At 33.2% G+C, this 12,326-nt stretch overlaps 2 protein-coding genes across 4 annotated transcripts in view; one reads left to right on the top strand and one right to left on the bottom strand.

Moving 5' to 3' along the window:
• Positions 1–2,233, top strand: part of Argl (Argininosuccinate lyase) — a 60,249-nt gene extending 58,016 nt beyond the window's left edge. Inside the window, exon 13 of the transcript XR_011336086.1 lies at positions 2,129–2,233. The gene's annotated coding sequence lies outside the window, so the exon portion shown is untranslated. The remainder of the gene's footprint in view (positions 1–2,128) is intronic.
• The window catches only part of Iml1 (GATOR complex protein Iml1), a 105,589-nt gene that overhangs the window by 27,231 nt on the left and 66,032 nt on the right, over positions 1–12,326 (bottom strand). For 2 of the 3 annotated variants that reach the window (XM_069846908.1, XM_069846909.1), the window contains 2 exons: positions 2,169–2,357; positions 64–274 (listed from right to left, as the gene is read on the bottom strand). In XM_069846908.1, coding sequence (XP_069703009.1) covers positions 64–274; positions 2,169–2,357 — 400 coding nt within the window. Of the gene's footprint in view, positions 1–63; positions 275–2,168; positions 2,358–9,951; positions 9,996–12,326 lie in introns of all 3 variants that reach the window. The other variant, XM_069846910.1, reaches the window with a different exon arrangement.

Here is a 12,326-nt window from a genome sequence, read left to right as displayed (position 1 = left end):
ATATCTCCAATTGTACACAACTGCTGGATAAATTACTTCACAATCTATTACACAAACATTCACCTCCATGATCTCAACTGCCTTGTCCTCACTCACGACGCCTTCTACATGATTTATGAGCCACATTACAGCATCTGCACTGACGAAGGTGTAGCTAGGCAGGCTCGCGTGGTGTGTGAGGAAACCCACACCTGTTGATGTGTTCCTCATAGCCTCAAGAATCTCAGACAGTGTTGCTGTGCTCTTTAATCGATGTATATCAAACTGATTTAAGCTGGAATAAAATATCAAAACAACATGTTGTAATAATAATAATAATAATAATAATAATAATAATAATAATAATAATAATAATAATAATAATACCAACAACAAAAAATTTGAATTAATATTTCATTAACTACACAAATTCTAGTGAAAAATTCTAAATCCTTAATCAAATGCCACTATGCTACAGTTCATTCAGAGAGTGCCTAATGCTACTGTAATAGAATTCTAAATTGGAGTAGCAGCTGTTCAGTATCAACATTTCTAATTTCTACAGAAGAGTTCGCAGAACTATTCAGTGACTGAAACTGTCAGTGGATGTATACGTATTGTTTCACATTTGCTTAATTTTCAAATAAGCCATTGCCACCACAGCTGTTGCTGCCATCTTTACCACCACTATCAGGGACTGGAGTTTGATTATGTGTCATATTTTTGTTGGTACATCACAGAGTGCTTATATGTACATAAACTCTATTCATTGTTTCAAGGTTGTAGAAATAAAATGAAATATTTCATTATGATTATATTGTATCTCTTAGTAATGTTCTTTCTAAATTTGATTCATAGTCTAGTCATTTTCAGGCATTTGTGTACAATGTTGGAACAGCAATGTTTGGTAGAAGCATGAATACTCAATACTCGATATAAGATTCTTCACGATGCAAACGTCAGACTGAAAAGATAATGTTATGACATCTGTTGTTGTTGTTGTTTTCTAATGCCAGGCGTTTGACAATAAAGTCATTTGACCTCTTGCACTCCAATATTTTTCAAAGATATTATCATGACCAGCTACTGAAGCACAGATTTTGAGGTGTTCCGAATCCATTTCTTGGTTTGAGTTGCACAATGGGCAGTTAGGGGACTGATATATTCCAATTCTATGCAGGTGTTTAGCCAAACAATCATGGCCTGTTGCCAATCTAAATGCAGCTACAGACGATTTTCGTGGTAAATCGGGAATTAACTGTGGATTTTGATGCAGAGAGTTCCATTTTTTCCCTTGGGATTGTGTTATCAAATTTTGTTTGTTGAAGTCTAAGTATGTAGATTTAATAAATCTCTTCACAGAGTAATACGTAGATTTAGTAACAGGTCTGTAAGTAGCAGTGCTGCCCTTCTTTGCTAAAGCATCCGCATTCTCGTTTCCCAGGATTCCACAATGGGATGGTATCCATTGGAATACAATTCTTTTATTGAGTGATATTAATTGAGAGAGCATTTTAGTTATTTCTGCTGTTTGAGATGAAGGTGTGTGTTTAGAGATGATTGATAGAATAGCTGCTTTGGAGTCTGACAATATAACTGCATTCCTAAATTTATTGATGTTGCATAGAAGATTCCTGAGACTTTCACTTATTGCAATGATTTCACCATCAAAACTTGTTGTTCCATATCCAAGTGATCTATAAAGTGAGAAGAAACAGCACGTAACACCTGCACTGGCACCTTGTTCTCTGGAGATCAAGGATTCGTCGGTGTATAAATGAAGGCAGTTTTGTGGAGGGTACCTAATATTAATTGTCTCTAAAGACAATTGTTTCAGTATTTCAGTGTTTACTTCTGATTTCAGTATGTCGTCTGTTAAATTTAGATTATGTTCTATATTTAATAGAGTTAAAGGGTTTGGTTTAATTTGTAAGTTTTCTTTTAAATTCGGGATATTGATTTTCTGTTTTAATTCTTGAACAATGGATACGAAACTATTTTAAAAGTTAGCTTCCCCATATAAGTGACTGAAACTTGATAAATGAAAGTCACTTAAATAATGGCATTGAATTTTTTGTACGTCATAGTTTCTCCTCTCCTCATTAGATGAAATGGTTTTTGTTCAATAATAATGTTATATCTCCTACAGAATTCAATCTCTGGATCTCTGAAAACACCGCTTCACTTGCCTATCGTCTGTAGAGTCCTGATGGTGTGGGGAGTCTATACTCTGTTGCTGCTGTATCTGCTGCTCAGAGGCCACGTTCTGCTGGGCTGGGGCCTTGTTCTCCCCCACTGCGGCCTCGCTGGCAGGAGAGACACGACCACTCCCACTCCCACCTTCTGCCTTCACTCGCTCCATTACTTTAGACCCCGACCTGATGTGTCAATTATCATACACACACTCAATGGTACACGAATCAACACACTTTTATATCTGACATAAAGCACTACAAACATGCATAAACACAGCCACAACAAAATCATTTTAGACAATGCAAGCATTAATATTAGGATTTTAGAAGAGAAATAAATCTATTCTTTCTTTGAGAACTGAAATTTTATTTGCAGACTGTAAGGGAACCCAATCATAGTTACGTTGATAAAACAACTCTCTGCAATAAAGATGTGTTATATTATCGATAATTCTTGGTAATTTCATAGAAACAGTGTACAAAGGCGAGTGATGAAGCACATCTTAATGACATCATGCTTAAGATGCTGCGATCAATAGTAAAGAATACCAAAAGCGACTTTAAATTATTTTTAAAAATATTATTAATAATTAAGACATATATAGAAATATATAATGTATATAAATTTCGGTAAATGAATAGGAGAGGCCTACCTTTTACATGTCGTTTTTTCCGCTAATTTAACCTCACTGGAAGTACTACTTGTTGTCTTTGTGTATTTAATTGGTTTTAATGCTGTTTTTTTTTTATTTTTATTAAGCGCCAGTGGTGGTTTAGGATAGACAGCATATAAGTAGATTGTGTGTGTGTGTGTGTGTGTGTGTGTGTGTGTGTGTGGGGGGGGGGGCTTCAACAAACAAAATTATATTCCGAATTAGGTTGGGATATGGCTAATATATTGCCAATACGTACTCTATTAGGTATAACCTGAAAAATATAATATTTGCATTTCTACTATATAATTATTATGGCATGAGTTATGACTTGTCGTCCCACATAAAACCAACTTTTATACGCTTATCCACAACAGCTGGAAGTACACCATTTCTATGAAATTATCTAATTCTTCTACACAGTATTTTGCATCTGTCAGATCATGTCCAGCCAACAATGATGCATCACTACTAGAAAGAAAGTTCATGAACGCATTGTATGTTAAATTGATACTTCAATACGAATTTAAATTTTATAACTGCAAGATTACTTTCACAATACAAGCGTTAATGTAAGCATAACAGCTTGACACAAACAAAAACATAAGAAAGAATGAGAAAGGTATATGTAAGAAACATCTGACTTTATTGGTTATCCGATGATATGGTATTTTCAGCTGAAGGAATAGAACAACAAAAAATAATTCTATCATATTGCTCAACAGCACTAATCATCAAACAATATGTAAAGAGTGATTTCCAAAACAAGCTAGAAGCTGTTTTAACAGTCCTCATTGACCATTGATACTAACACAACTCTAGACGAGGAATCATATAGATACTGGTACTACAGTATGTCCATAACGAAAATGTCCATAATGAAAACTGTCCATCTTTCAATATGTACATAACGGTAAAAATGTTCACTGCACTAAAACGTCCATGTGAGAACACTATTGTACAATCAACTCAGTAAACTGCATTTTTATTTCCTTCCTCTCTATTAATATGTTCAAATGCTGAACTGTTTTTACAAGTATTTGATGTTTTGTGATTTTATGTTATATTTATAGTAATCGGCAATGACACTATCACGTCTCACTGCATTTGAAATAAAAAAAATGAAATTGACTGTGTATTTTTGTCGATAAAATAAATTTCGTTTACATTCTGTGTCACGGAGTTTGGACACTAATTCTGTTATTGCAAAGCTGTTCAGTTCTTTGAAGGGCAGACAACATGCCAGAAAATATGACAGATTTATCCTGTGCTTTAATTCACCATACCACCTTCTGTCTTGTGATTGGTTGAATTCGTTTTGATGCAAACTGTAAGTTAAAAAGCTTCTTGGAGCTACCAAGCTTCTAATTTTACGTCATTAGGATTGCATCTTAGCAAATGTATTGCTAATATTCACATGTAACGGCATATTTCCTAGTTTTCATGTCAACGTTACAATAAACCTGGATTTAATGGACTATGGGGGACAAAGACAAAAGGCCATTAAATCGACAATTTTTAAAAACAATAATATTTTTAAATATACACTATAATTTGAACATAATAATTTTACATGTTAAATGTACATGTCATTTTTCTGACACCGAAATCATTCTTAGCACAAGGGTCGAAAAAAATGGACCAAGCTTGAGCTGTTTTCCACTCACATGTCATTTCTTGATAATTAAGGTCGAAAACTGTCTGAAATGTTTATAATAAGCTAATACTTTCGGGTCTGAAAATTGACCTATGTAAGCGATGACACCATCCATATGGTCCCTAACCACTGATCATTTCGGATTCGAGGCAATGGATTCTTCTTTATTGTCATCGTCCTCTTGATCGACCTTAAGAACAATTTCTGCAATCTTCTCCTAACTAAGAATTTGGTAGCCCGGATTACCTTAATCATTGTTTAATTGAAATTTAAATTTAAAAAATATAACAATAAAAATATCTATAAAAATTGTCAGTTAAAACCGAAGTGCGTTGAATCGAGGTAAATTAAATTCAGAGTTCATTTACATTTAACTCTGCATTGTATACGAGGCTTTACAGTCATAGAATTGAGTTCATAATGAAGGATTAACCAAATACAATGAGAAGTTATACAAATTTGTGCCTAGCAAAGAAGCATCACAGGTGATCAGGCAGGATTGAGTAACAGCAGAGCACTGTGTAAAAACACATTGTATTTATTTTCATTTATCTTCTTGTCTACTTTTATGGGATAACATTTTTAATAAATACGTTTCATATTATGTTCTTTGTAAATCCCATTTCTGATAATGTTAACACAAAAGAACATGGGGAATGATTAAATTACAGATATCATGAATATCTTTCATACTATGGTGACATCAAAACTAAACAGTTAATATGGTTAGACCACATAGAAAGGATGACAGAGAGCTTACTAGAACGACAAGTTTTAATGTGAGCATCACAAGAGAAAAGCAAGACTCCAGATAACCTAAAGGGTGGGAATCAATACCGAAATAATGATACATTTATATATAGGAAGACACCAAGCAGTGAAGATTTTGGATAAGAAACATGAAACGTTATAAAACTAGTATAGAAAACCTGTCCCCAGAATTCTAGTTCAGCTGAAGGAATGATAGTGCTTCTGCTGAGATAATTTTAATGCAATGTAAATCATCTACTTTGACACTTATTCGTAAATTCAACTGATATTACTTACAATCTGTACTGACCAAATGGAACACAGTATTGAGATAAATTCCTTATTACATTATTACATACAGCATTGTTACTACACACAAATACAACAATATACATTCAGCAGACTTATATGTAAGTTATTAGAATAATTTCTAATGCAGCTATATAAAAAATGCCCAAATACAAAAACCAATGCAGAAATGAAAACGTAGTAAATTACACACAAAAAAAATATATACAAATATCACAGTTTGAAATGTAATTATTTCATTCTCTAACAAAAAAATGCGTGCATTTTAAGTTGTCATGCAAATATTCAATTTAAATATAAAACAAGTGATCACTGCCAAAGTGTTGTCACATGATCAGCTATCAGAAAGCCAGTGAAGTTAAAACATCGTAAATTACATATAAATATTATATTAATCCTTTCAATGCCTGCATACGATTTTTTCTCTTCTTACAAATTATTATGGGAGTTTGAATTTCACTTCAATCAAAATACAACATAATGATGTGTTCTAGGTTATCAGGACAACGAAGTAAATAAGATAGATAGATAGATATCTTGGCAAAACATGACAAATTATCAAGACAACAGTTCAAACCAAGCTCATATTAGATCTCTTGTTGAAAAGAACGTATGCCAATACTCGATTATTTGCTGAAAATTACCAATTCAGGAAACGTTTGTAACTGATGGTCTTATAAAATGATAATGCCAAATGACACATTTGCAAGCAGGCAGAAGAAACTACGAAATATATAATTAAAGAATATGAGACACTCATGAGAAAAAAAGATGGAGAGTCTTAGAAGATCCTAACATCAGTAAAAATGTTCTGCAACTTCTTCAAAAAGCAGAAATGGGATAATGACTTCAAGCATAGATGATGTACAGAGATCCTGAAGTCTGACATACTTAGAATTTTACAACATCATATTCCTAAATCTAATCCAATCTAATGTAATCTAAACAAAAATTTTCTATCAAGTTTCTGAGAGACACAGTTGAACAGTGAAATAATGCATCAATAATAAAAAAATTTCATAATTAAATATGTGTACTGTATACTGCACATTAACATTTACTTCAAGAAGTTTATTTAATGGCAGATAATTCATATATTGATCACTGTTCCATTCTCACCACATAAGTAATTATCAATCTTCGCCATCCTTGCCCATCATAAATTCTGATTGGACTTGGATTTAAAACCTAGATTTTTAACATGGAAAGCCAATATTTCAGTCATCCAGTACACATTTTGTTATTTTAAGGGAAGCTTGTAAATCTATCCAATTATATAATAATTATTTTATGTTTAATATTAGTAATCGAGACAAAAAAAATTCCAACATGTTGAAGGGAATTGTAAATATATATTGTGATATAATGTATTATTTATAGAAATGAAAGGATTAACAAAAAATTAAAGCATAATCCACACCTAGCATAATCATGCATAAGCTTTCCTATCATGCTCCAGTGAACCAGATATTTATGCTAATATACAGCAAATAAAATTAAAAATATAAACATTACTTTCGGGGACTTTTTAACATGTATCTCAGTATATAAGATCCACCCTGACATCTGAATGTCGTAAACACAATATGACACATTTACCAATATTTCAAATTTCTGACAAAGTTATTCTAGAAATCAACATAATATCAGTTACATAACAGTAACATTCATATTTTATGTAGTAAGAAAAGTCAATATAGGCCTACAATGAAACAAACAGCAAGAAACTCTATAAGAAAGATACCTTTGCATATGTATTGCAAAGTATTCACAGTCATAAACTAATAAATAAAGTATGAAATTATTTTTTTACTGTATTTAATGATTGTACAGTGCGATTATTTCCTTCATGTCTCACTGCAAATAACTTCTGTGCACCCAATATGCCTAGTCATTCTCTGGGAGTACTGACTGTCTGGGTTGGGCATCAGAGCAAACCTAGGGTGCAACACAGAACTTACCATATGAACATTACTGCAAATGCTGCTCGTTTACACGTATACATTCTTGACACATTAATTAAAAATTGTCTTTCACATGGGTAAGTTCGTTTTGAAACTGAAGCTATCTCTCCCTGAAGATTGTGTTTCTAGTTCCTTCAACATGTGGGGAACTGCTTTTGTAAATCTTGCTTTTTAGGTTTCTCCACAAATAAAATTTGCAGGAGCTCAAATCAGGGGAGCGTGGTGGCCATAATCTAACACATTAAAGAGTTTTTTTTCATTTATTGGGGCAACAACTGTATGGACAGGGATGCTATCTGATTTGAAGATGGTATGTTGACATTTGTGAACATCCAAGTATTCGAAAAATGGATTCAATATTTTTGTTTCCTTTATCTTTCAGAATTGGTTGGTTAGTTGCTAGTGGCTATTTGGGATATTGATATTAATCATTTTTTCCCTAGCTTCTGAATGGTTTCTATTATTCTTTGAGAACTTACTGGCACACTATAAACCAGAATTTTAAAAATAGTCTTCTTACTTTTCTAGCTGATCCATCATACATAAACATATGTGACTCTAACTTTTATTTAGGGTTTACCATATCGTATAAATGAACACCTGAACAACTTAAAATACATAATGCATATAGTGTAGTGATCTCACAATACACAATGCAAAAAAAAGTCTTGAATGAAAGCACAGTTTAAGTCCGATCAAGATTAAAAACTCAAAATGCGATAACAGCCACATTTACCAGAACACATGTTTCAATGTCACATTGCTGACAAGTAACGCCATCTCAACCAGAAAGCACTAAGAGATGCTAGAGAGTTAACAATGAATTAAATTAAAAGCCATGTCTGAACAAGTGCTGCCATCTACTATGCAGAACTCATTGGCAGCTAGGCACTACGGAAACAATTGCAGAGTATAATAAATTATATTAATCCATTTTGAATCTTGCGTACACCACTTTTAACACTTTAATATAATTAATTGATGAACTAGTGGACTTACTCGTGTTATTTGTCCGGCTTACAGCTGTTTCAGTGCTTCACACACCATCATCAGAGCCTACTAGATCATGGCGTCATCTCGAACTTCTCTGGCTATTAAGAGGGTGTGCTTTATTGTTGGAAGATGTTGAAGTGTGGAGTCGAATAGTGTGTGTGTACTGAAATTGATCTGTATGTTGAGGATTTGATCGGGGTGTGTTTTAGTGTGTTTGTATATTTCGTATTGTTCTAGTGAAAACAGATACAATCCAAACATAATAGACAACATCATAAGGAAGACAAAACAAAAACTTAACAAACACAAAAATACACAAAACACAACACAAACACAAGAAATACATCACACTAACATATGAAAACAAAAGCACACATAAGATCGCATCTTCATTCAGAAAACAGAAATACAACATAACATACAGAACAGAAAACACACTACAAAGACATCTCAACACACAAAAAACACAAACAAATAAATACGACCACACAGGTGTATACAAACTCACATGTAATAGTTGCGACAAGTTCTACATAGGACAGACAGGTAGATCATTCCAAACACGCTACAAAGAACACATTAAAGCTATAACCGGAGGACACAATACATCTACATACGCCGATCACATAATCAACACTAACCATACATACAATAACATAAATATGGACATGGAAATCCTACACACACAACCCAAGAACCAAAAACTCAACACACTAGAACAATACGAAATATACAAACACACTAAAACACACCCCGATCAAATCCTCAACACGCAGATCAATTTCAGTACACACACACTATTTGACTCCACACTTCAACACCTTCCAACAATAAAACACATCCTCTTAACAGGCAGAGAAGTTCGAGATGACGCCATGATCTAGTAGGCTCTGATGATGGTGCGTGAAGCACTGAAACAGCTGTAAGCCGGACAAATATTACATATTTAACACGAGTAAGTCCACTAGTTCATCAATTAACTAATTATATGAACTTTAAGCAGAAAATAATCAATTTCACTATACTTGCTAATAAACAATCATAACTAATACTGGCAAAAGCAATCACATAAAAATGACGCATTTTATGTACCGTCGCGCAGGGTGACTTTGTGCCTTTCGCGAAAAACGTATGGAAGTATTCTTTAAGACCGTGACAAGGTTTTAAAGTCTACTTCCTTACGTTTAGTAGTCTTTAAAACCTTGTGACGGATTCAAAGACTACTTCCTTACATTTTTTTATGAAATGCGCGAATGGCACAAAGTCACCCCGCGCGACGGTAATATCAAAATAGTAAAGTGATTACAAATAAAGAATTTCGAACATTTCTACTAAAGACTATTCAGTCGTGGGATTTACAATCAATGCATCGATGCAGGATGACTGTGTTACATACTGAGAAACATAGGCAGAGAGTTACTAAGCTAAGTGTAAGACATGGTGATACTAACCTGCTGGAGTGTCGTTCAGCCATGCGATTAGAGCCATGCTTCTCCTAGCAGAGAGAGGATACAGTGAGAAATAAAGAGACTAGCAATTCACACACACTCACACGTACATTTACTGTCCAGAAACATTGTCTTAACCTGCAAGAACAGCAAACTGCATTCCAACACCAAAACATAAAAATCTGTAAACCAGTGAAACTAAAAAAAAAGTGTGCATCATGATGATCCCATTATGTTTTACACCAAAATAAAAGCTTGAAACTGCCTTACAAAATAATAATAAACTGAAGATAGAAGAGAATGCTTGCATTCCTGGTGGAACCTACACAGATTCTAGCAAAATATTCTAATTTATCATTCACAGAAGAATAAGAATCTATACCCACTAATATAGCACAAATGTTTGTTTAAAACACAGAGTTGTAGCATTGCAGTAGGGGGTCATGTACCCTTGTCATGGGATATACAGTATTCTATTAATTCAAGCACAAATACCAGAGAGAGCACAGACATGGTAAACCATATTAAACATGACCCTGAAGTAATGCTACAAATATAGGAAAATACAATTATATATATTTGTTATAACTTTACTAATTTCTTTAAAAAAGAATTTAAAGCACATTCGTTCAAAAGAAAATAATTATATTATGCATTTAAAAATATTTTCACGTCTGTTTAAAATAAATGTAGTAAACAAAGTACTGATAAAAAGTTAATGTAAACAAGTCTGGATCTCAGAATCACAAGGATAAGCTCTTCTTTTTTCTATATATACCGTAAAATAATAATAATAATAATAATAATAATAATAATAATAATAATAATAATAATAATTTGTTACTGCTATTATTAATAAAATAAGCATACTCAGTTAGTGTATGTATTTATGTGCAGATCCGAATAGCTAAGTTTACTTTCTCTTTACACAAAGAGATTTTTACGTAATATACAAATTACCAAGGGAAAAAATGGAACTCTCTGCATCAAAATCCACAGTTAATTCCCGATTTACCACGAAAATCGTCTGTAGCTGCATTTAGATTGGCAACAGGCCATGATTGTTTGGCCAAACGCCTGCATAGAATTGGAATATATCAGTCCCCTAACTGCCCATAGTGCAACTCAAACCGAGAAATGGATTCGGAACACCTCAAAATCTGTGCTTCAGTGGCTGGTCATGATAATATCTTTGAAAAATATTGGAGTGCAAGAGGTCAAATGACTTTATTGTCAAACGCCTGGCATTAGGAAACAACAAACAACAAATTACCAGCATTTCTGATACAGAAAAAGATATTCTCAGTATGTCTGTATACAAAATTTTAGCAGAGTTAGTTAGTGTTCATATTCAATATTTTCGAGTCATTTCACTTAAGAATAACGCACATGAAACATCATTTTTACTACATAAATTAATTGGTGTTTATTTGAAATCGCAATTTTTAAATTAATTATTTAATTTTTTTCTGTAAAATCTGATAAATAAAATGGCATATACAGCACTTGGCTTGTAAGTCTCCAAAAATATTTATGTTAGAGAAATTAATTATTTAAAAATGCTTATAATCAAACATTTCTCCCGACAAAATTCGGCAACAAAATCTCTAGATAAACTACATCACAAAGTTAATTTAAATTTGACTATACTGGACACTATTACGGAATAAGATAATTTACAAAAAAACTAAAATTAATGTAACTCCAGTCATTGCAGAAATAGATCAAAATAAAAGATCTTTCTTCCTGTGAGCTTAATTGCAAAATGTTCTCAAAATATGAATTTCTTTTTAAAAAGTTGTTGTTTTTGTTTTTTTTCAATGCCAGGCATTTGATAAAATCATTTGACCTCTTGCACTCCAATATTTTTCAAAGATATTATCATAGCCAGCCACTGAAGCACAGATTTTGAGGTGTTCTGAATCCATTTCTTGGTTTGAGTTGCACAATGGGCAGTTAGGGGACTGATATATTCCAATTCTATGCAGGTGTTTGGCTAAACTTTTTCAAAAGTTGGCTCACCAATAAATGACTTCACTTATAGATGTCTTTTGAATTATTATGGCTCAAGACAATTAACTACAAACAGAAAAATCACTGGTAACAATGAAGAACTCAATTATTGCGAACATGTAAAATATACAATGAGAAAGTGAGCACCTATTATTTTTACTTACTTACTTATGGCTTTTAGAGAACCCAGAGGTTCACTTCACCCTCACATAAGCCCGCCACCGGTTCCTATCCTGAGCAAAGATTAATCCAGTCTCTATCATCACATCCTACCCCTCTCAAATCCATGTTTATATTATCTTCTCATCTACGTCTCGATCTCCCCAAAGGTCTTTTTCCCTCCAGCCCTCCAACTAACACTCTAT

The sequence above is a fragment of the Periplaneta americana genome, chromosome 15 (assembly GCF_040183065.1).
Source record: "Periplaneta americana isolate PAMFEO1 chromosome 15, P.americana_PAMFEO1_priV1, whole genome shotgun sequence".
In the NCBI taxonomy this organism is placed as follows: Eukaryota; Metazoa; Arthropoda; class Insecta; order Blattodea; family Blattidae; genus Periplaneta; species Periplaneta americana.
Note: the sequence above shows the minus strand (reverse complement) of the source record. Positions and strands in the feature narration are given on the sequence as shown.